This window comes from Cervus canadensis, chromosome 29, assembly GCF_019320065.1.
Source record: "Cervus canadensis isolate Bull #8, Minnesota chromosome 29, ASM1932006v1, whole genome shotgun sequence".
NCBI lineage: Eukaryota > Metazoa > Chordata > Mammalia > Artiodactyla > Cervidae > Cervus > Cervus canadensis.
The window spans coordinates 22123040-22148201 of record NC_057414.1 but is presented as its reverse complement, the minus strand read 5'-3'; the positions used below and the strand labels follow the sequence as shown (position 1 = coordinate 22148201).

Here is a 25162-nt window from a genome sequence, read left to right as displayed (position 1 = left end):
GCTTGTCTCTTTTATCTTCTCAAAGAACCAGCTTTTAGTTTAGTTTTGTTTTGTTTTTTGCTATAGTCTCCTTCATTTCTTTTTCATTTATTTGTGTTCTGATTTTTATGATTTCTTTCCTTCTACCATCTTTAGGGTTCTTCTATTCTTTTTTTTTAGTTGCTTTAGGTATAAAGTTAGGTTGCTTATTTGATGTATCTCTTGTGTTTTGAGGTAGGCTTGTATTGCTAAGAACATCCCTCAGCACTGTTTTTACTGAATCCCATAGGTTTTGGGTTGTGTTTTCATTTTTTTCTATGCATATATTGATTTCTTTTTTGATTTCTTCTGTGATCTATTGGTTATACAGAAGCATGCTGTTTAGCCTCCATATTTTTGTGTTTTTAATAGTTTGTTTCCTGTAGTTGACAGCTAATCTTACAACATTGTGATCAGAAAAGGTGGTTGAAATGGTTTCAACTTTTAAAATTTACCAAGGCTAGATATGTGGCCCAGGATATAATCTATCCTGGAGAATGTTCCATGTGCACTTGAGAAAAAGGTGAAATGCATTGTTTTTGGGTGAAATGCCCTGTAGATATAAATTAGATCTAACTGGCCTGTTGTATTATTTAACTTATGTTTCGTTGCTAATTTTCTCTTTGGTTCATCTATCCATAGGTGTTAGTGGGGTATTAAAGTTCCCTACTATTGTTCCCTTACTGTTAATTTCCCCTTTCATACTTTTTAGCATTTGTCTTATGTATTGAGGTACTCCTACATTGGGTGCATTTATAATTGTTATATATTCTTCTTGGATTGGTCCTTTGATCATTATGTGTCCTTCTTTGTCTCTTATCATGGCTTTATTTTAAAGTCTATTTTATCTCAGTATTGCTACTCCTGCTTTCCTTTTGTCTCCATTTGCATGAAATATCTTTCCAGCCCCTCACTTTCAGTCTGTATATGTCCCTAGGTTTGAGGTGGGTCTCTTATAGACCGCATATATAGGGGTCTTGTTTTTGTATCCATTCGGCCAGTCTTTGTCTTTTGGTTGGAGCATTTAACCCATTTACATTTAAAGTAATTATTGATAAGTATGATTCCATTACCATTTACTTTTTTGTTTCAGGTTCATTTTTTAATAAACCTTTTCTGTGTTTCCTGTCTAGAGAAGATCCTTTAGCATTTGTTGGAGAGCTGGTTTGGTGGTGTTGAATTCTCTCAGCTTTTGCTTGTCTGTAAAACTTTTGATTTCTCCTTCATATCTGCATGAGATCCTTGTTGGGTAGAGTAATCTTGACTGTAGATTTTTCTCTTTCATCACTTTAACTATGTCCAGTCATTTCCCTTTTGGCCTGAAGAGTTTCTATTGATAGATCAGCTGTTACCGTATGGGGATCCCCTTGTGTGTTATTTGTTGCTTTTCCCTTGCTGCTTTTAACATTTTCTCTCTGTGTTTGATCTTTGTTAGTTTGATTAATATGTGTCTTGGGGTGTTAGCCTTGGGTTTATCCTGTGTGGGCCTCTTTGGGTTCCTTAGGCTTGGGTGGATATTTCCTTCCTCATTTTAGGGAGGTTTTGAACTATTATCTCTTCAAGTATTTTCTCATGCCATTTCTTTTTGTCTTATTCCTCTGGGACACCTATGATTCAAATGTTGAGGCATTTAACATTTCCCCAGAGGTCTCTGAAATTGTCCTCATTTCTTTCTATTTGCCTTTCTGCTTCATTTATTTCCATCATTCTATCTTCCACCTCACTTATCCTCCCTTCTGCCTCAGTTACTCTACTGTTCATTCCCTCCAGAGTGCTTTTAATCTCAGTTATAACTGTTTATTATTGATGGATTCTTCTTTATTTCTTCTATGTCCTTCTCAATACTTGCCTCTAATCTGTTTATCTGTAACTCCATTTTTTTCAAGATTTTGTGTCCTTTTTACTATCATTATTCTAGAAACTTTTTCAGGTAGAGCCCCTATCTCCTCTTTGTTTGGTTTTGTGGGTTTTTATCATGTTCCTTCACCTGCTGAATGTTTCTCTGCCTTTTCATTTTGTTTAGCTTGCTGTGTTTGGGATGCCCTTTCTTCAGGCTGGACGTTCATGGTTCCTCTTAGTTGTGGAGTCTGCTCCCTCTGGGTGGGGTTGGATCAGTGGGTTGTCAAGGTTTCCTGGTTGGGGGAGCTTGCATCTGTGTTCTGGTGGGTGGAGCTGGATCTCTTCTCTCTGGAGTGCAATCAAGTGCCCAGTGGTGAGTTTTGGGGTGCATATGGGTTTGGCATGGTTTTGGGCAGCTGTCTTTTAATGTTTGGGGTTGTGTTCCTGTTTTGCTGGAGAATTAGTGTAATGTATCTTGCACTGGGACTTGCTGGCTCTTGGGTGGAGCTTGTTTCAGTGTAGGTATGGAGACTTTTGGGTGAGCTCTTGCCTATTAATGTTCCCTAGAGTCAGGAGTTCTCTGAGGTCCTAAAGTTCTGGAGTTAAGCCTCTTGCCTCTGGCTCTCAGTCCTCAAGACTTCTCCATCCATAAAGCACAAAAGGTAAAACCCCTAGGTTAATGGTGAAACAATTATCCACAGCCAGGAATACCCAGAGAGATTCACAGAGTTATGTAGAATAGAGCAGAAGGATAGAGATGACCAGGAAGAGAAAAGGGAGAGTCAAAAGAGGGGAGAGCAATCTAGCCAGTGACCAAATTCGTAAATACTTGTCTCAGCCTGGAACACCCAGAGAGATTCACTGAGTTATATAGAGAAGAGGGAGGAAGTAGACAGAAGTGACTTGGAGGAGAAAAGGGAGAGTCAAAAGGGGAGAGAACAATCAAGCCAGTAATCAAATCCCTAAGTGAAAATGGATACTGAAGATTAGATTCTTAATGATACAAAACTGATAACAGATATCAAAAAACAGAGATTAAAAACCTAGAATAGAGGTTAGATGCTCAAAAATACAAAACAAAATCAATCTCAAAAATTAAAAACAATATGGAATTTGTTTTCATAAAGTTTGTTTTTTTGAAAGGTTATTAAAATGAGTCAAAGAAGTAATAAAGAATTTTTTTTTTTAATTAAAAAGTGACAATACTGAAAATATATCTAGGAATTTCTCTGGAGCTGTTGTGGGCAGTGTGGGGTCAGTTCAGTGTCAGATAGTTCCTTGTTCCAGCTTGTACTTGATCTTAAGGTCTGTTCAGTTCAGTTGCTCAGTTCTGTCTGACTCTTTGTGACCCCATGAATCACAGCATGCCAGGCCTCCCTGTCCATCACAGACTCCTGGAGTTTACTCAAACTCATGTCCATTGAGTCAGTGATGCCATCCAGCCATCTCATCCTCTGTTGTCCCCTTCTCCTCCTGCCCCCAATCCCTCCCAGCATCAGGGTCTTTTCCAATGAGTCAATTCTTCGCATGAGGTGGCCAAAGTATTGGAGTTTCAGCTTTAGTATCAGTCCTTCCAATGAACACCCAGGACTGATTCCTTTAGGATTGACTGGTTGGATCTCCTTGCAGTCCAAGGAACTCTCAAGAGTCTTCTCCTATACCACAGTTCAAAAGCATCAATTTTCCGGCGCTCAGCTTTCTTCACAGTCCAACTCTCACATCCATACATGACCACTGGAAAAACCATAGCCTTGACCAGACGAACCTTTGTTGGCAAAGTAATATCTCTGCTTTTTAATATGCTATCTAGGTTGGTCATAACTTTCCTTCCAAGGAGTAGGTGTCTTTTAATTTCATGGCTGCAATCACCATCTGCAGTGATTTTGGAGCCCCCAAAAATAAAGTCTGACACTGCTTCCACTGTCTCCCCATCTATTTCCCATGAAGTGATGGGACCAGATGCCATGATCTTAGTTTTCTGAATGTTGAGCTTTAAGCCAACTTTTTCACTCTCCTCTTTCACTTTCATCAAGAGGCTTTTTAGTTCTTTACTTTCTGCCATAAGGGTGGTGTCATCTGCATATCTGAGGTTATTGATATTTCTCCCGGCAATCTTGATTCCAGCTTGTGCTTCTTCCAGCCCAGCGTTTCTCATTATGTACTCTGCATATAAGTTAAATAAGCAGGTGACAATATACAGCCTTAATGTACTCCTTTTCCTATTTGGATCCAGTCTGTTGTTTCACGTCCAGTTCTAACTGTTGCTTCCTGACCTGCATATAGGTTTCTCAAGAGGTGGGTCAGGTGGTCTGGTATTCCCATCTCTTTCAGAATTTTCCACAGTTTGTTGTGATCTACACAGTCAAAGGCTTTGCATAGTCAATAAAGCAGAAATAGATGTTTTTCTGGAACTCTCTTGCTTTTTCGATGATCCAGCGGATGTTGGCAATTTGATCTCTGGTTCCTCTACCTTTTCTAAAACCAGCTTGAACATCTGGAAGTTCACGGTTCACATATTGCTGAAGCTTGGCTTGAAGAATTTTGAGCATTACTTTACTAGCATGTGAGATGAGTGCATTTGTGCGGTAGTTTGAGCATTCTTTGGGATTGCCTTTCTTAGGGATTGGAATGAAAACTGACCTTTTCCAGTCCTTTGGCCACTACTGAGTTTTCCAAATTTGCTGGCATATTGAGTGCAGCACTTTCACAGCATCATCTTTCAGGATTTGAAACAGCTCAAGTGGAATTCCGTCACATCCACTAGCTTTGTTTATAGTGATGCTTTCTAAGGCCCACCTGACGTCACATTCCAGGATGTCTGGATCTAGGTGAGTGAGCACACCATCCTGATTATCTGAGTCATGAAAATCTTTTTTGTACAGTTCTTCTGTGTATTCTTGCCACCTCTTCTTAATATCTTCTGCTTCTGTTAGGTCCATACCATTTCTGTCCTTTATCGAACCCATCTTTACATGAACTTTTCTCTTGGTATCTCTAATTTTCTTGAAGAGATCTCTAATCTTTCCTATTCTGTTGTTTTCCTCTATTTCTTTGCATTGATCACTGAGGAAGGCTTTCTTATCTCTCCTGGCTATTCTTTGGAACTCTGCATTCAAATGGGAATATCTTTCCTTTTCTCCTTTCCTTTTCGCTTCTCTTCTTTTCACAACTATTTGTAAGGCCTCCTCAGACAACCATTTTGCCTTTTTTGTATTTCTTTTCCATGGAGATGGTCTTGATCCCTGTCTCCTGTACAATGTCACCAACCTCTGTGCATAGTTCATCAGATACTCTTGTCTGTCAGATCTAGTCCCTTAAATCTATTTCTCACTTCCACTGTATAGTCATAAGGGATTCAATTTAGGTCATACCTGAATGCTCTAGTGGTTTTGCCTACTTCCTTCAATTTCAGTCTGAATTTGGCAATAAGGAGTTCATGATCTGAGCCACAGTCAGCTCCCGGTCTTGTTTTTGCTGACTGTATAGAGCTTTTCCATCTTTGGCTGCAAAGAATATAATCAGTCTGATTTCGGTGTTGACCATCTGGTGATGTCCATGTGTAGAGTCTTCTCTTGTGTTGTTGGAAGAGGGTGTTTGCTATGACCAGTGTGGTCTCTTGGCAAAAGTCTATTAGCCTTTGCCTTGCTTCATTCCTTACTCCAAGGTCAAATTTGCCTGTTACTCCAGGTGTTTATTGACTTCCTACTTTTGCATTCCAGTCCCCTATGATGAAAAGGACGTCTTTTTTTGCTTTAGTTTTAAAAGGTCTTGTAGGTCTTCATAGAACTGTTCAACTTCAGCTTCTTTAACGTTACTGGTTGGGGCATAGGCTTGGATTACTGTGATATTGAATGGTTTGCCTTGGAAACGAACAGAGATCATTCCGTCATTTTTGAGATTGCATCCAAGTACTGCATTTTGGACTCTCTTGTTGACCATGATGGCTAGTCCATTTCTTCTAAGAGATTCTTGCCCACAGTAGTAGTAGATATAATGGTTATCTGAGTTAAATTCACCCATTCCAGTCCATTTTAGTTCGCTGATTCCTAGAATGTCGACATTCACTGTTGCCATTTCCTGTTTGATCACTTCCAATTTGCCTTGATTCATGGACCTAACATTCCAGGTCCCTATGCAATATTGCTCTTTACAGCATCCGATCTTGCTTCCATCACCAGTCACATCCACAACTGGGTATTATTTTTGCTTTGGCTCCATCCCTTCATTCTTTCTGGAGTTATTTCTCCACTGATCTCCAGTAGCATATTGGGCACCTACCGACTTGGGGAGTTCCTCTTTCAGTATCCTATCATTTTGCCTTTTCATACTGTCCATGGGGTTCTCAAGGCCAGAATACTGAAGTGGTTTGCCATTCCCTTCTCCAGTGGACCACATTCTGTCAGACCTTTCCACCATGACCGTCTTGGGTGGCCCCACACAGCATGGCTTAGTTTCATTGAGTTAGACAAGACTGTGGTCCTGTGATCAGATTGGCTAGTTTTCTGTGATTGTGGTTTCAGTGTGCTTGCCCTCTGATGCCCTCTTGCAGCACCTACCATCTTACTTGGGTTTCTCTTACCTCGGACGTGGGGTATCTCTTCACGGCTGCTCCAGCAAAGCACAGCTGCTGCTCCTTACCTTGGATGAGGTCGCCCCTCCTGACCTTGAATGTGGAGTAGCTCCTCTCAGCCCTCCTGCGTCCACGCAGCTGCTGCTCCTTGGACGTGTGGTAGCTCCTCTCAGCTGCCGCCCCTGACCTCTGACCTGGGGTAGCTCCTTTAGGCCACTGCCCCTGGCCTCGGGCATGGGGTAGCTCCTCTTGGCTGCCTCCCCTGGCCTCAGAAGTGGGGTAGCTCCTCTCGGCCAGTAGGTCCTCTCAAATGCATAGTCTAAGCAGTAACTACAGGGTTTCATTTTGTTGCACCTGTCACTTCCAGAGCGGTTCCCCCTTCTTTGTTTATTTTGGCTTCCTCTGTTTGCAAGACTCTTCAGTGTCTAATTCCCACCCTGACACAAGGGGCAGAAGGTGGCCACCTATTTAGGCTCGCTTGTTCAGTTGTGTTGTGGGGAGGGAGGGATACTGCAAAAACAAATGCTGCTGGTTAGGAGTGCTGGGAGTGCTCACAGTGGATGGATTACACTGGATTTTCCACAGTCCACAGCATGTACTTCCCAGCTTCACATTACTCAGGCTCCTGGGTGCTCTGCAAGTGCACGGTCCCAAGTAGGCTGTGGGTTTCGTGCACTTCCCAGGTCTAAGCCGCTCAGATTCTCGGGTGCGCCGCAGGGGCACAGACCCAGATTGGTTGTGCGTTTTCTCCTTCCCAGGTCTAAGCAGCTCAGGCCACTCGGTGCTTAGCGAGTGCGCTGTCCCAAGTGGGCCATGCATCTTATGTACCTCCCCAGTCCTAGCTGCTTGGTTTCCCAGGTGCACCGTGAGAGCATAGTCTCAGGTAAGCTCTGTGTCTTCTCTGCACAGCTGATCTCAGACTGTTACACGCCTGGCAGATGTGAACCATCCAGGATCCCAGGAAGACATGGTTAGCAACTGGGAGCCTGCTCACAGTTTGGTGGAAGATGCAGTCTCTGGGGCTGAGATTGCGGCGGCCCCTTGCCTTCCAGCTGTGGTTGTCGCACACCTGCCTCTGCCTCAAGGGAGGGACGGCCCTGTGTGGCATCCAGCTTGCTCTCCTTTGGTATTTGCTTGCTCCTTTGTTCTGTGAGCGCACTGTGCAGGCCTTAGACCCTTTTGCGGGAAAGAGCCTTTTGCGGGAAAGGTCTGGGTCTTTTTTTTGGTCTCTCTGGAGATCCCATGGTTTGGGTTGCTATCTCAGATTAGCTCCCTCAGATTGTTCTCAGGACATTCAGGCCCAGTTCTTACCCTAAGGATCGATGATGCAGCCCATGCCTTCCTTCCCAGTCCCCACTCACCGGTGGCAGTCGTGAGTATCTGTGCCACTTCTTCGTCTTTGCTAGTGATTGTGGTTAGTTGTGTATTCTGTGGGTTTTTTTTTTTTTTTTCTCCTGGTTATATTGCCCTTTAAGATTCCAAAACTCCTCACAGGCACACCTGTGAGAGAGTTTCCTACTCTCTGGAAACTTCTTCTCCTTCATGCTTAACCGCGGCCCCCCCCCCCCTCCGCCCAATGGGTCTCCATCCCTAAGTCTTTTGTCTCTGTTTTCGTCTTTTATATTGTGTCCTACCTCCTCTTGAAGAGATTGGGCTGCCTTTTTGGGTGTGTGGTATCCTCTGCGAGCGTCCAGAAGTTGTTCTGTGAAAGTTGCTCAACATTCAACTGTTCTTTTGATGAATTTGTGGGGGAGAAAGTAGTCTCCCCATGCTATTCCTCTGCCATCTTGGGACTGCCCCTTGGTTTGGGAATTTACAGGTTTTTTAAAGGCTTTCTCACTGGTTTTGACCTGTAGGTTTGAAGACTCAAATTTGAGTGCACTTGCATAGGTGGCATGATTGATGATCTAGACTAGAGTTTCACCTTGGTCTCTATAAAGATCTCATAAGATATAAGGTATGGTCAATAGTTAGTTTCTAATTTAGTGTCTTTTTAGGTTAATGGCTCTCCAACTTTAGACTGGATCTGAATCTCCAGGAGGGGCTGTTAGAACTCAGGCAGCTTGATGTCAGCAAACAGTTTAGTAAGCAGCTTCAAGTTCCTTTAGTTCCACAGAAATATCAGAAAACAAGCAGAAACTGTTAGAACCAACTTTGTCAGAATTTTGGAAAATGTTGAAGACTTATGGCAACTAAGTTAATTCTGAATAAAGAAAAAGGCAACGTCAAAACAGTAGGAAAGCTCTGTGGCAGTTTTACTTGCCTTCATCCCAGACCAACTATAGCTCATTGTCAGTGTTAAAAGATGTCAGTCCCTGTTCCCAGTATGAAGCCATGGTCCCTGGTTTCAAGAGAGCAGAGCAAACCTTCTGTCTACAAATTATTTTGCATGTTTGTTCTGTCTGAGGCTACCTGAAGGACTGAAGCAAGGCAATTACCTCTGTTTCACCTAACTCAGAATCAGAATTCTTAAAGGGCAGAAGAAAGGTAGACATTGCTTAAAAAGAATGCAGAGCTATGAGATAACCTGGGGCAAAAGATCATAGTTCACACACACACACACACACACACACACACACACACACGACACCCTGAAACAAAGAGGGAAAACTGAAGAGAGAGATTCATTGGGCAATTTAAGGCATTCAAAAGCACGCATGTATGTGGGGAATTTAGAAAGCTATCTGCAAGCTCAGAGCAAGATTGTTGCTCAGCAGAGCCCTGAGAACACAGTAAACATTCATGATCCCTAGGGTTTGCACAAACATAGCTAAGTGTTACAGGGCTCTAGCATATAGCATGCTGTCCCCCATCTTCCCCCTCTCCCAGTTCCTGGCATTCAAGGAAATTGTGTTGGTCTAAAAAATTTCTGAACACAGCTCAGGAGCAGAGATTTCTGTGACCACACATGTTAGGTTGGTGCAAAATTAATTTTGGTTTTACATTTTTGAAATTTGGGGTTTGATATTGAAATACATTCTTAAATGTGATTATGTTATACATCATTTTAATGCACATTTCTCACTTTATATTTTTCTTTTTGCTAATGACTTATTGCTGTTTAGTTTATATTTATTTTAGACTAGGGAAATTATGTTAGACAAAGAGCAAATCTGAGTGATTTTCTTGATTGAGTTCAAAATGGGCCACTGAGCAGTGGAGACAACTCACAACATCAACAATGCATTTGGCCCTTGAACTTCTAATGAACGTACAGTAAAGTGGTAGTTCAAGAAGTTTTGCAAAGGAGATGAGAGCCTTGAAGATGAGGAGTGCCGTGGCTGGTTATTGGAAGTTAACAACAGCCAATTGAGAGCCGTCATCTAAGCTGATCATCTTACAACTACACGAGAAGTTGCCAGAGAACTCAAGTTCGACCATTCTATGGTCATTTGCCATTTGAAGAAAATTGGGAAGGTGATGAAATTGAATAAATGGGTGCCTCGTGAGCTGACCGAAAATAAACAAATTCTCATTTTGAAGTGTCTTTTCTCATTCTATGCAACAAGAAACCATTTCTCAATAGAACTGTGACATGCAATGAAAAGTGGATTTTATACAACAACTGGAAATGACTAGCTCAGTGATTGAACAGAGAAGAATCCCCAAAGCACATCTCAAGGCCAAAGTTGCACCAAAAAAAGGTCAGGGCCACTGTTTGGTGGTTGGCTGCCTGTCTGATCCACTACAGCTTTCTGAATCCCAGTGAAACCATTACATCTGAGAAGTATGCTTGGCAAATTGATGAGATGCACTGAAAACTGGAATGCCTCCAGCCAGCACTGGTCAACATAAAGGGCCCAATTCTCCTCCACAACAACTGCCGACCACATGTCGCACAACCAACACTTCAAAAGTTGAACAATTTGGGCTACAAAGTTTTGCCTCATCCGCCATATTCACCTGACTTCTCGCCAAATGACTGCTACTTCTTCAAGCATCTTGACAGCTTTTTGCAGCAAAAAGGTTCCCACAACCAGCAGGACACAGACCAAGAGTCCATCAAATCCCGAAGCATGGACTTCATGCTGCAAGAATAATCAAACTTATTTCTCATTGGCAAAAATGTGTTGATTCTAATAGTTCCTATTTTGATTAATAAAAGTGTGTTTGAGCCTAGTTATAATGATTTAAAATTCACCATCTGAAACCACAATTACTTTTTCACCAACCCAATAATAAGGAATACAGTCTCTGTGAAAATAGATAAACTCCAAAACAAATGGATTACTGCAGCAATTCAACAATAGACAAGACAAATGAAAAGAACAGAAAAAACCCCAGGAGATTCCAGGGAAGGGAGAGACTGATTTTCAGAGTCATTACAATATTCAGTTGCCCAGTCTTGAAATAAGATGAATCAGAAAGGTACTGCCACTCGAAGAAACAAAATAAATAGAAGCCATTCTGGAGAAAGTCCAGATATTGGATTTAGTAGATGGAGACTTGAAAACAACTGCCTTAAATGTGTCCAAAACACTAAAGGAAAACATGGACGAAGAGCTTAAGGAAGTGAGGAAAATTACATATGAACAAAAGAGAGTATCATTAAAAAGAAAGTATAAAAAGGAACCAAATAGATACCCTGCAACTGAGAAGTACGTTTGAAATTGGCATTAGAAGAATTCACCAGCAGATTTGAGCAGGAAGAAGAAAACCATCACTGAACTTGAAAATAATTGTAATGAGGCAGTCAGAGGACAGAAAGAAAAAGGAATGAAGTCATAGTTGAAAGCATGTGAATCCAAGGCGTGTGTGGCTACCATCTCACTGAAACTTCAACTCCTCTTCACTCTTAGTAGTTTGAAAGCATAGGGGTGGCTTCATGAGCAGTCAGCCAGTGCCATTCCATGATTGGTTTAATGCTTCTGCTATTGCCATCTCCAAGTCTTCAATAATTTTTTGAATAAGGGACTCTGCAAATTAGGTAGTTGATCCTAAATAGTGTATATGGGGGTTATGAGGGTTTACTTGTTAATTATTGATCACTTTATCTAGATTCTGAGATTTAAGAAGATCAGAACTCTATTTTATTCAGCAAGTGCTTTGGATATTCCAGGTCCATAGTTGGCAGATGGTGTACTCTTAACACGAATGAGTAAATGCACAAGCTGTGAATCAGACTTCTTATTTGTAAAGTGCAAAGATGTCTCTCGTAAAGGTAATGCAGGTTATATAAGAATGTATATTAAAAGCACCTGACACACAGTAGGTTTACAACATGCATACCCTTCCCCTTATGTATTTAATGTTCCTTTTATGCTTAAGTCTATTCTGTAGTCATGTTAGGTATTTTTTCTACCATTTAGGGACTTTTGTTTCAGTTGGGAGCTCATGATTAAGAGAGGGAGAAGAGTTTGTCCTATGTGTATTCCAGCTTGATGAGTGTGCTATTCTCTGTAGATATAAGGAATCCTTGCTTAAGAACCCAAATACCTGTTATGGACAGAAAGCACAGAGGCTGTTCGTAGACCTGGACAATCATTTTCCTACAGAGGTGGGTTGTGGGGATGAGGAATAGAGTACCAATGATTATTGACTGCTTTCTCTGTTGTAGACCTTGTCTGGCCATACCTGTATGGTCTCAGTTAATTGCATTTCACCTTCAGAGAATCCTAATTAGATAGTAATGTAATCATCCCTCTGTAGCCTGTTTCTGAGATCCTCTGTGGATATACCAAACTCCATGGATGCTACACTCCCTTATATAAAATTTCAGAGTACAGTTGGCCCCTCATGTATCCTGTGGATTGTGCATCTGCAAATACAAAGGGTTGACTGTGTTACCCCTAGTGTATAAATGAGGCAAGGATACTCAGAAAGACCAAGCAATATGTGAGTGTCACATAGTTTGTAAGTGAGTAAAATGAGATTAAAACTTGGAACTTTTTTTTCCCCAATATTTTTGCTCATTCATGCAACAGATGTTTTTAGGGGCTTGCTTACTATGTCGCTGTGTTAGATGCTGAAGTATTTCACTTAGGTATACTGTGTCCCATGGAGAAGACAAACTTATCTTCTTCCTTAGCTCCAACCCAGAATAGACAGTCCCAGTGATAAGCACCAAAAGGAGGGGGCAGTTCCACACACCCCATCTTCCTAGGGAGCATTGTGATTCTCCTTCTTCCCTAGAATGAGTAGCTCCATCTAATAGCTCTTTAGGAGGAAAGCTTCGAAAAACACATGTCCTTCTTAGTGTCCTGTATACCAGAGTGTATTCAGTCCATCCTTTGGTGAGGTGAGATGGCTAGGATAGGGGAGATATGTCAATGTCTTATTACAGAAGTTAACCTGATAGTTTCAGTGTCAAAAAATCTTGCTGTAAAAGAGGCATTCATTTCTCAGGTGACTTCTTAGGCTTTTAATATATATCTTGTAGAAGCTGCCTCCTGGATCCAAGAACCACACCTGTGTTTTGGTTCCAGGACTAAAATTCTTACGTTGTGTTTTTAGGCTAAAACTGTGTTGTTCTTTATTTTAAATATGAATGGTCACTTCACAGGCAAAGTGAAAGGTAAAGCTGTCGAGCCTTATTCTGGTTCCTGGTGCATCCTTAGGAATAGTGCGATAAAATGTTGCTGATGAAAGAGCAGAGGATGGAATCATTTGTTTGGTGTTTTGCACATAAGCCTCTAGTGTTAGTTACTGCCTATCAGAGACACAGAACACAGGCTGGGGATTTCTTCACTTCAAAACAGCATCCATTTGAGAAAGTAGTTGGCCAGTAGTGATAGGCTTATCTGAATCTTCTGATTGTCGTAGATTTTCATTATCAAGGTGGTTGCCTACCACCATCAATTTCCCTTTGATGCCTACTAAGCTGATTATGCTGTCACTATTCCAGAGGGTAAAGAAATGAAGAACAAGCTTAGGTGAATCACAGTGCTTCAGAAGTTTGGTTGTTCTGACAGTTTCTAAATAGCTGAGCTCTCAGGGAGAATTCTGATCCCAAAGCCATTCAAAGTTAGAACTGTTCTCGTAGCCTGTGTCTGTCTGGTGAATTTAGGTCTGAAACCTTTCCCTTACCTGGACTTCACTGTCTCCTTAACAGCTGACCTGTCACTGGGAAGTGAAATTGATTACTTTTTTTTTTTCCTGCCACAGCTGTTGTATTTTACCTCAGCTGGTTCCCATAATTCCACAGATGGTAAGCATATGTTTATAGGCACATAGAAAAAGAAGCTATACTGAATTCCTCCCATCTTGAATTCTTATTTTTTCCTTTCATGCAGAAAGTCAAAGGCACAGAGCCAGGGAGTCATATATTTGTAGATTAATATTTCTGTGCATTAAGCCTTTGGAAACAGCAGGAAAGCTAATGATATGCTAATGAGCTGACAGTTTTTATTGATTGTAATGGAAGTCGACAAGTGTCTGTCTTGGCTTTTATGCAAGCTGGAATATTTTATTAACTGTCTTCAAGGCAGAAATACATAATTGGCTGCATTTTGGAAACCCTCCTTGTCAGTTTCGCAAGTCTTACTTCTTGTTAACCTGTTGCCAAAACTTGGGTCCTTGCCAGTTTATAAACAGAACACATCTTCATCCATATATTTACATGCCTGCCAGGAACTCTTCCCCACTCCCTTTTCCTTTCCCCTTCAAAGCAATTTGTTTCAGTGTTTTAGCCTACAAAAAAAGGAAACCATTTTCTTCAGTGTAAACAGAGATCTGCAGGGAAATAAGAGTGTTAAGGAAGAATTAGCATTTGTTTGGCGGCAAAGCTGTTTTCATTTGTATTGGAAAGCTCCAAGTGTTGGAAGGGCTTGCCTAATCTTCCTTATTCCATACAGAAGAGGCTAATAATGGCATAATTTTTCTAACTCTTTTTCTGCACCCTCCTGTATTTTTTAGTGTGAAATGAGAAATGTTATTGGAACAATGGAAATAATGGGCATTAGTGCCCCAGATCGGGGAAAAAAAAACAAAAAACAAACCCATAACCTATCATCTGCCTGGTGCAAATTTATTTTTCAGTGCCTGGTGAGCTGAGTGCAGGAAGCCATAGAAGGTGGCAACAGGTGGATGTAACAAAGAGGAAGAAAGATCCATTTTCTCTTTCCATTGTACTAATAGTCAAAGCTCATTAATTTGGGCTCTGACCCTTAGGGATTTATTTAGAGCCCCAGAGTGGCTGAGATTTAGCATTGTACTAACAACAAGAAAACGGATTGTTTAGCAAGTTAATAGTGTAAATAAGATTGCAGGGGAGAATGTTAGGCTACCTAAAAGGATCTTAGTTTTCCAGCACTGAAAAACTGTTTCAGCAGACTGTTAGCATCTAATGCAAATAACTCATTATGGATGGTTGAATAGTATCTTTCCATGAAGGCAATTAAGATAGAACCTCATTTTTTTTTTTAGTTTTTTTTTTTTTTTTCCATTTTTTTCAAATTGGAGGATAATTTCTCCACAATGTCGTGTCAGCTCCTGCCATACATCAGGAGCTGACACAATATTGTGGAGCACTGAGGTGGGTGGCCCGTGGGAGTTTGCTGTGTGACATAGGGACCTCGCTCAGTGCTCTAGAACCTTATTTTGAGAACAGGACTACCTTGTAGCACCATCTTGTGAGTCCACGTAACTAGGAGACTTTCTCAAATGACTTCATTTACACTATGAACTGTGGTGTTGGAAAAGACTCTTGAGAGTCCTGTGGACTGCAAGGAGATCCAACCAGTCAATCCTAAAGGAAATCAACCCTGAGTATTCATGGGAAGGACTGATGCTGAAGCTGAAGCTCCAATATTTTGGCCACCTGATGTGAAGAACTGACTCGTTGGAAAAAACCCTGATGCTGGGGAAGATTGAAGACAGGAGGAGAAGGGGACGACAGAGGATGAGATGGTTGGATGGCATCACTGACTTGATGGGCATGAATTTGAGCAAGCTCCAGGAGTTGGTGATGGACAGGGAGGCCTGGCATGCTGCAGTCCATGTGGTCGCAAAGAGTCGGGCACAACTGACCAACTACACTGAACTGAACTGATAGTGGTCCAGCACTGGTCTAAAGTTAGCAGACCTGTAGATAGCCCAGGATTAAGGTGTCCTTTTATTGTTCTTATTCAGTCAGTAAGTCGTGTCCAACTCTTTGCAACCTCATGGACTGCAGCATGCCAGGCTTCCGTGTCCTTCACCATTTCCTGGAGTTTGCTCAAAGTCATGTCCATTGAGTTGGTGATACCATCCAATGGCATACTTTAGAAAAGCTAATTAAAATATCAGAGCTTTTAGATTTTTCATAGGTGTAATTGTTAGGGGAAGCATGCTGATTGAAACCGCCCACCCTGGCCAGGCACCACAGTAACCATTTGCATGAGTTGTTTTATGACAGGAGATCCTGATAAGGAATACGGAACTAATAAGCCACCACCAACTGGAAGAGTTCGGGAAAGGTCGAAAGGAGACACCGCGTGTCCGTCCACTTCCCAGAATCCCTCTTGCTAGCATCCTTCTTGGCTGAGCAATGCATATACCACCAGGAAAGACTCTGAATTAGAATGATTGGCCAGAGACCACAGGGAAACTAATCCCATCACCATAAAACCCAAGGCTGTGAGCCACTCAGCAGAGCAGTTCTCCTGGGTTCCCTTACCCTCCTGCTCTCCCCCTGGGTGCCCTTTCCCAATAAAATCTCTTGCTTTATCAGCACATGTGTCTCCTCGGAGAGTTCATTTCTGAGTGTTAGACAAGAGCCCGCTCTTGGGCCCTGTAGGGGGCCTCCCCCTTCCTACAACATAATGACCAGGTGATCAGTCCCTAGATCAGTGGTTTTCATCAGACATATCAAAATCACCTTAGGGCCATTTAAAAATTTTATAGAAAACTGTACTCCCTCACCCTCCTCTAAAATGCTGGTATATACCCCTAGTTTAACAACTAGCATTCCACATGATTTTCACAGACTCTTAAGAGTCTTAAATTTGTAGTTTAATATTGTGTCAGGGAGGAAAAAAAATCTTCCTCTTCCCTCTTAGGTTTTTCTGGTGAGTCTAAGAATTAAACTGACATGAGACCAATGAGCAGATACTCAAAGCAAATTTCAACGACATGTATACAAGACCGAAATCCAGGAAAACTGAGTAGCTTACCATAAATGGCTGAAATACCTCACCTTAAATACCATTTTCAGCTAAAGACTAACTGGATGTAGTGGTAGAGCTTTGGAATTGCAAAGGGGAGGTAGACAATTCATATGGAGATGGAGATGGCAGAGTGAATGTTCAGTAGATAAATGTTTGCTGAACCTGCAGAGACAGTGGGGTGCAGACTGCATGCTGATCTTGTTTCCCCACTACACCTGACTCATATTCCTTGCAGAGATCTCTGGTAATAGCTCTCTTCTGGGAACAGACCTTCTATCTAGATTCTTTTAGGTAGTTAGGGTAAAGGTCAAAGTTTCTTCCTGTGTCTTTTGGGCTTTGATTGTTTTCAGCTCTAATTAATCTACATTCTAATGAGACATTTCAAGTGGAAACTTTTGCTCGCCTACAATTATATACTTGATAGTTTTTAAGCATTTGATATAGGTAAGGTGTTGATTGTGACTACTTTGTGAAATATACTATGATGGGAATTGCAGGGGATGCTGAGGTGAAAGCTTATGTTTTGTCCTTCATGGTGTTTATAATTTAGTAATTTGGTTGGTTGACATTCAGTTTCGGATAGTAATATTTTACTGTCTTTGTGTTTGGATGTTGATGCTACCTTCACCATTGTGATGCTATCCTTCACCATTGTGTAAGGAGTAAATATTGCTCCAGGGAATCCAAATGATTGACAACAGGGAGCATGTTCAGTAGCTCAGTCTTGTCCGACTCTTTGCAATGCTATGGACTGTAGCCTGCCAGTCTCCTCTGTCCATGGGATTTTCCAGGCAAGAATACTGGGATGGATTGCCAGTTCCTTTTCCAGGGACAACAGGGTCGTGTTTTTCAAAGTGGGGTCCCTTGACTTTTTGTGAGAATCCTCTGGGACAGCTTTTGAAAATGATGAATCCGGGCCCATACTGACTCTCTTGAAACAGAATCTGGCGTTGACCCAGGAATCTGAATGTTAAATACTCAATGTGATTCTTAAGAAGCTGGCATTTTGAGAAATACTGCCATGGTGAATGGTATGAAATAAAGCATAGTCTCAAAAAATGAGATCAAAGGAGGTCTGCTGGTGTAGGCTCAGCCAGAGTTTCTTTTTTTCAGTTAAGTATAGATACATTTAAAGTTAAATGAAGAAAAATAATAGAAATTCTTTTTATCCCTTATTTCGCCTTTTTGGGGGAGAAGTTGTTGTGCTTTAAGGTATGCTTTCATCTTTAGAAATCCTCATAGATGATTTTTCTGGGAGAGATAAGGCTGATCAGCTTCTTTGTTGTTTGTTTCTTTATGCTTTATAAAATTCTGTTTTCTAAAGAAAACGAAGTGCCTAGTAAATGCTTCCTATATTGACAAATGTCCAGGAAATAAATACAATCTGCCCACTGTCTGCAGTTTCCACATCTTCAGAATCAGCCAATTTTGACCTGCAGTTTGTTGATTCCATGCATGCTGAGCCTGTGTATACAGAAGTCGTACTGTATTATGTCATTTTATATAAAAGACTAGAGAATCTGCAAATTTTTGTATCCATGATGGGTGGGGGAAAAAGGAGGTCCCAGAATTACCTTCCAACTACTGAGGGATGACTCTAGTCCATATGACACTTCAGTGTAAGACCTTTTGGTTCTTATTATGAGAAGGTCCTGGGATATATACATAGATATGTATTTACAGGTAAATGCATACACTCACTCTTCTTTGGGTTACAGTTGGTATTTGTACAGTATATATTCCACCTTTCTTTTTAATCCAGACTGGAATTATATCCATTCAAACAAATTAGCATTCCCATCTTGATTCATTTGGTAAGAACACATTTTTAAGTCAGTATGTGGGCTGACCCTCATGACCTTTTCTTTTTTTTTTTTAGAAAAAAAATTTGAAGTGCCGTGAGGTTTTGTGCTGATGGGGATCAAGAATCTGTCTGTTCTTATTTCCATTTTTGTTCAGGTCAACACCATTGACCTTCGTCTAATGATCTGTGTAACACACATGTGTGTGCTAGAGATTAAAAGTAGAGAAGTGAGGAGGGATGCAGGAAGAAGAAAGTGTGGGAGAGACAGTAATTTTAAAATGACAAAATCAATCAGTCATTAAAATAAAAGGGCCACTTTGCTATACAGCAGAAAATAACATTGTAAAGCAACTATATGACAAATAAAAATTAAAAAAAAAAGCCAAAAAGAATACTGCTGTGTGTAATATACGTTGCTACAGGATAAGCAGAAGGGATATCCTTTCAAATGGATTTTCCATTTCTTTTGGCAAAGATAATACCATGACAAATATATTCTAGGTTTCCAAGGGTCTTTTTCATGGCTAATACAAATAAGAATGATTTAGGATCTTCTGACCAGCAGGTAATAGACCCAGCCCTTTCCTAGTATAAGTATTTTCTCTACTTTTTGCATCACTGAGGGTGATCAACTGCCCTGATTTGCTTGGGTGTCTCAGTTTTAGCACCCAAATCTCTAAATCCTAGGCAGACCTAGATAGTCACTCTAACTTCATCCATATTTAGCCTCATTAGACAGATGTTTTCTAATGTGATATTCTATCTCTCTTTGTTTACTCTTGACTGATTTTTACTTTTATCTTGAAAGTTAGCAAAAGCACATATCTAAATTGTGACCATTTCAGTTTGGACAAAGATTTCATTGACCCAGCACTTGAGTGCTGGAAGGTTCTGCAGCTTTTGCATACAGCGCTTCTTTTTTTCTAGATGAAGCAACTGAAGCTCAGAGAAGGTGGTTGACTTCCTCGGTAAACCCAGTTAGCTACAGATGGATTCAGACCTTGAACCACTAACTGCCAATCCCATGTTTTTCTCAGATTCCTCAAACATGCTTGAAAGGTGCCCTGGCCTCTCAAAGGAGGTAAAATTGCTTTGAAAAACTGTGCAATATTGTGCCACGAAGAAGCTGATTGACTTAGATTGTGCTCCATTAATTACTCCCTGGAATTCCCTTGCAAGACATGGCAAATTCATTTTGAAGAACTGTGGCAGGGACCTCCTTCCCATGGTGAGGCTGTCTGCTCTGGTAATCACAGGCACTGCATCATCCTCAAAGAGGAAGAGATTAATAAAGATATCTAGTTTTGAGGAAGAGGCCTTTTGATCCTGTTGTTTCTATTAACATTTCCAATTAATATTTTATCTTGAAATAATAAGCAGAAACAGTGTTTGCTGATTACCGTTTGCTCTTCAGAGGATAAGCACATAAATGTTAAACTTCACTCCCTCTGAAAGACTTGCCATGCTATCATAAGCCTATATTTTATTTATAGGTTAAGCTCAATATACTGAACCAGCTTCTACATGTTCCATCTGTTCTGTAATATCTCTTCCATCAAATCAGGGAAAAAATACCCTAGAAACCGAATCTTGAAATTCAACATGAAAAATCCAAAGCTATGTCAATATTTTCATTGAGGGATGGCAGCCCCAATGACTTTCTTAAATTAGGGCTGTTCTTCTAGATAGATTGCAAAATTAAAAGGCCACCTTTCATCCACAGTGAGATGTTGAGCAAATCTTAAGACTCACCAGCAAAGACTCATGTTATTCAATTAGCTGAGAGCAAGGTTCTTAGTTTTCCCCATGTCTAATTTTATTTCCTTGATTAAATGAATCAGTAGAACATTTTAGTCTAATATGTTCCTAATATGTTCCTATTGTCTCTTTCCCCCACCTAAGATAATCCTGGAAATCAGCAATATTTAATGTTTTAAGATGACTAGGGCATTGAGGAGAAATTTTATTGCATCAGTGCCTTTTTAGAGGGACAGTTTAAAAACATTGACTGATGGATCCTTAGTTCCATGATATCATTAGCATAAATCAGTAGTAAGTAATTGTAGCTTTCTCAAGATGAATGGACATTTTGAGATTTCTGGAAGAGCATGAGTTGGAGTAGGTCAGTGTGGCCAACTCACCTTTTGAATGAGGTTATCAGCCGTGTTAAATAAAATAATCTTCCCTTCAGAGAGCTTGTGACAGGGGCCATTTGAACTGATATGTGTAATACTGATCGCCACCTCTCTCTTCTTTTATCAAGGGGATTATCCAAGATGGGAAAATCATCTTCATGCCAAATGGATATATAACACAGTGTCCAAACCTGAATCGCAGTAAGTAGCAACTTAAAGCATTTCAGAATTATTTAATATAACTTGTTGATAATATGAGAGAAGCTGTCAGGAAGGATATACACAAACTATTTACATTGTTGACTTATGAGGTGGTGGGATTAGTGTGAGATCTTATGTATCCTAAATACTTCTGTCTTTGAATTTTTAAAACATTTATGTATTACTTGTAGAATTAAAATTTGAAGATAAGAAAACTCAACTTGTGCAGTTTTTAGTCTGTAGATTGATACAGAAAGTTATGTTTGATATAACTATATAAACACATGTATATAAATTATTTTTAAAAGTTCTTGAATTAGATAGGAGTTTACTTTTGCCACTTCTGTGATAATTCAAAATTCTTTAGGGCTGATAAAAATGAGCTTAATTTAAATTTAAAAATATTTTACAGTTTAAAACATACTGCCTTTCTTTTCAGTTCATTTCATTTTCATTACTAAAAGGGAAAGATCTAGATCTGAAATCCTTGTGAATTCACTCCAATTTTGAAGTCAAACTTAACCAGAAAAGTGAAAACCCTTCTACATAGCCAAGCAACTATGGTTGAAAAATATATTTTCTTCTGTTAGCACAGTATCAACATTTATTTTATATTTTCTTTATTGAGCTTGCCCAACTTGCAGTGATTTCTTAAGCCTGGTGCAAGGAATAATGGATTTACAAGAGCTTTTGGCCAAGATGACTGCAAAAGTAGGTATCTGAACTTCACTTGTGATGTTTCATTTTTTTTGCCCATCCTATCTGGAACTCAGAGTGATTTGCTATAATGGAAACATTTTTAGCTTTGGTATCTGCAATATGTTACCATAAAAATGGTTTACTCTTTCTTGAAATAGGACAACCTATAGTAAACATAACCATTTCTGTCTTTGATGCCATTCAGCTGTATCAAAATGTTTACTTGAAAAATGTTTGAAGGAGAGAGGCAATATGTATAACTGTAGCCTCCCTGGGAGTGGAAAAGGAATTTTCCCATTGACCATTAAACTAGTAACACTGAGAGCTGAGATATGGTCAGTCAGTGCTGCTTATAAGCTAATGCATTCTGGATGCAAGAATAATTGCCAATAATCAGAAAGGGCAAAATTGCTGTTGTTAAGAACAGATTACTGTCACAGGAAGGCATTATATCACATTTCTAATACATGATTCATTTCAAAACTGATCCTGAGTTCAAATAGTCAAGGAGGCAAGTTTGCCTTTAACAACTTCAGTCTTCTACTTCTGTGTCTCTCCCTCTTCTCCATCATCCACTTGACAAGCATCTTTTGAGGATTTGCTATTTGCTGGACACTGTGTTAGGCACAGAGAGGCAGTGATGAAGTGATTTCTACCCCCACAGACGTCATATTGAGTGGCAGAGCCAGAAATGTAGACAATTAGGGGCTTTAATAATATATATTAATAAAATTTAGATTGACAATGAAAAGCCCTGAGCCTTGTGAAGAAAGGTGCTGAATAAATAGAAAACATGGCTAGTGCTGTTATGATACCAATCAGTTGTGGACTTGAGTTCTGGCCTAGGGCGAAGAAAGAATTAGGTCGGGCCTAAGAGACATTATACTCTGCAAAAGGAAGACTTTTAATAACAGTGAAAATGATACATTAATCCTATTCCACCTGCAGCTGTGACGGCTCCTGCCATCAGCCATAGTGTGAGGAAAAAATTGGTGGGGTAGGTCAGTGTTTGGGAGGTAGGGCTGTATTTTGGACTCAAAGATTGCACTGCTGAAGACAGTGTTTCTGTTTCAAACTAGGTTTTTTGGCCAAATCTTTTGTCTGCAAAGAAGAGACAGACCACTTTCGTAAAGAGAGAAACTAAATCTGAGAATCGAGAGCTTTTCACTTCAGTGTAGTGGAAATGTGAAACGCAGGCAATTATTTGCCTTCTCAGCTTGTGGCATGTAGAAGCTATTATTTCATGTTGTCTGGAGCAGCTTGATCTCAATACTGTTAATTATATTTTAGCTTGCTACCAAATTTTTGGACCAAGAAACATGCCACTCAGCTTCAGGTGACTGTGGTTCTCCATATCCTGGAGTTGGTGGTACCCTTTTTGTTCTCATTTTTTCTTGTTGCAGGAATGTCATTTTTGTCTTTTTAGCTATACATTATCTAGCAGCTGCATTGAGCTCTGTACTCAAAACATTATTATGTAAAATGGGCATTTGTGAGGCAGAAGATATTTAATTGTGGGTGATTACAAGCAGAAAATGGTTTAATCCACCTTCTAAACACCCCCAGCACTGTGGAAGATTTATAAGTCTATTTCTTTCAAACTGTGAATAGAATTATAATTAGAAAACTGAGTACTCCTTTAATTTTCACTGCAAAATTTGGAACCCATGATAATCTAGAAGAGGAGCTGGCAAACTTTTCTTGTAAAGGGCCGGTTAGTAAATTTTAGTTTCTGTAGATCAAGAAGCAAAATTGAGAACTTGATGTATATATTTATTTCACTTGAATGAAATTGATCAATATAGCATGAAGATACTCAACACTGGTAATCATCAGGGAAATACAAACCAAAACCACGCAATGATACATTACCTCACACCTGTCAGATTGGCTATCTTCAAAAAGAACACAAGTAACAGATGTTACTGTTTTCTCTATAGTAAAGGGAAACTATGTAAATTATTATAGTACTTTGTTGAATTGTTTCCAAATGAAAACAAATGAATTGTTTTCATTTACAGTAGAAACTTTGTAAACTATTGGTGGAAGTATAAATTGAGGCAGCCACTGTGAAAGATAGTATGGAGGTTTCTCAAAAAACTAATAGTAGAACCACCTTATGACCCAGCAATTCCATCCCTGGGTACATATCCAAAGGAAACCAAAATACTAATTCAAAAAGATACATGCACTCCAGTGTTCATAGCAGTTTTATTTAGAATTTCCAAGCTATGTAAGCAACCCTAGTGTGCATCAACAGATGAATGGATAAAGAAGATGTGGTACATATACATATTATATTGTAGCTTGTTACCAAATTTTTGGACCAAGAAAGATGCCACTCAGCCTCAGGTGATATGAGCACACACAATGGAATACTACTCAGCCATAAAAAGAGTGAAATTGTGCCATTCACAGCAATGGACTTGGAGGGCATTATACTAAGTGAAATAAATAAGCGAAAGACAAATTCTGTTTGATATCACTTATATGTGGAATCTAAAAAATACAACAAACTAGTGAATATGACAAAAAAGAAGCAGACTCGTAGAGAACAAAATTGTGCTTTCTAGTGGGGAGGGGTGGAGGAACAATATAGGGGTAGTGAATTAAGAGGTACAAACTATTGTACAGTATATCATGGTAGCTTATAGCAAGGAGCATATAGTCAACATTGTATAATTAAAAATGGAGTATAAACCTTTAAAAATTGTCAATTACTATATTGTACACCTGTAACTTATTATATCTTGTACATCAACCATACTTCAATTAAAAAAATTTAATCACTGAAAAATATAAAAATCATTCTCAGCTCACAGGCCATACAAAAATGAGTGGTGGGTCAGATTTGGTCCATGGGCTTTAGTTTGTCAACCCCTGATCTGGAATAAGCTGGAAAGATACTCAAACTAGGTAATATTTATTGAACACTTACTTTGTGTTAGTTACAATGCTTAAATTTTTAGATTCCCTCTCTTTAATCCTTACAGCAATCCTGAGTCAGGTTTATTAACCCACTGTCCAGGAGAAGCTGGAGTTCCAAGAAGGTTGTGTAAGTTTTCCCAAGAAAAGTGGATGGCAAAACTGGAACTCAAGCTTAGATTCTGATAGTTGGATCATGACTGAGAAAGTTTCTGGTTGGAGGAGAAAGGGATTAGAAAGAGAATCAAAAGATATAAAGGAGGAATGACTGATGGAGAAAGAGAGGAAGATGCTGCCAGTAAGAGGATGGCAATAATAGTGAGAAGAAGCATGGGCCATAAGAGGAGAGAAAAAGAGGAGTGTGTGTTCAGATGGTATCTGCTGGGAGTGAAACGTGAGCATAGAGCTTGTAGTAGCTTTTGAAGGAGGAAGGCCAGGTAAGAACAAGGCCTCTGATCTCACCCATCTGGTTATAGCCACTATTGTCCTTAGATATATGTGGCAACTGTCTGAGTTCTGGGTTCACATTATGTGTGCTTCTGCCAGGACCACTCAGGGGCAACTTCTATTGCATGATCTCTTAAAGGTTTTTCAGATCATGGGGATGACTCAGAATTAGACTGCAAACCTGGGATCCGCCAGGTGAATTCTCAGCAAAGAATTCCTTAAGACTTCTCAAGGAAGATACTTCCCTCTAGCCAGGACCACAGTCTGAACAGGATGGTCTTCCTTCTGTGCCTGTATAAGCCTTGTTTCTTTTTTGTTCACTCTGAAGCTGAGGGTACAACCTTTTGGGGCCCCACCTTGATGTAGGAGTTTCCTTTAAGACACCTCGTCTTGGGCAGACCCTGTTCTCTGTCTCCCTGGCCTCCTCTGCAGCTGTCAA

General features: G+C 40.1%; 1 protein-coding gene across 2 annotated transcripts in view; it reads left to right on the top strand.

The window, feature by feature from the left end:
• Nucleotides 1-25162, top strand: part of NELL1 (neural EGFL like 1) — a 1014750-nt gene that overhangs the window by 229528 nt on the left and 760060 nt on the right. For both annotated transcript variants that reach the window (XM_043452361.1, XM_043452360.1), the window contains exons 6-7: nt 20580-20652; nt 21281-21363. In XM_043452361.1, coding sequence (XP_043308296.1) covers nt 20580-20652; nt 21281-21363 — 156 coding nt within the window. The remainder of the gene's footprint in view (nt 1-20579; nt 20653-21280; nt 21364-25162) is intronic.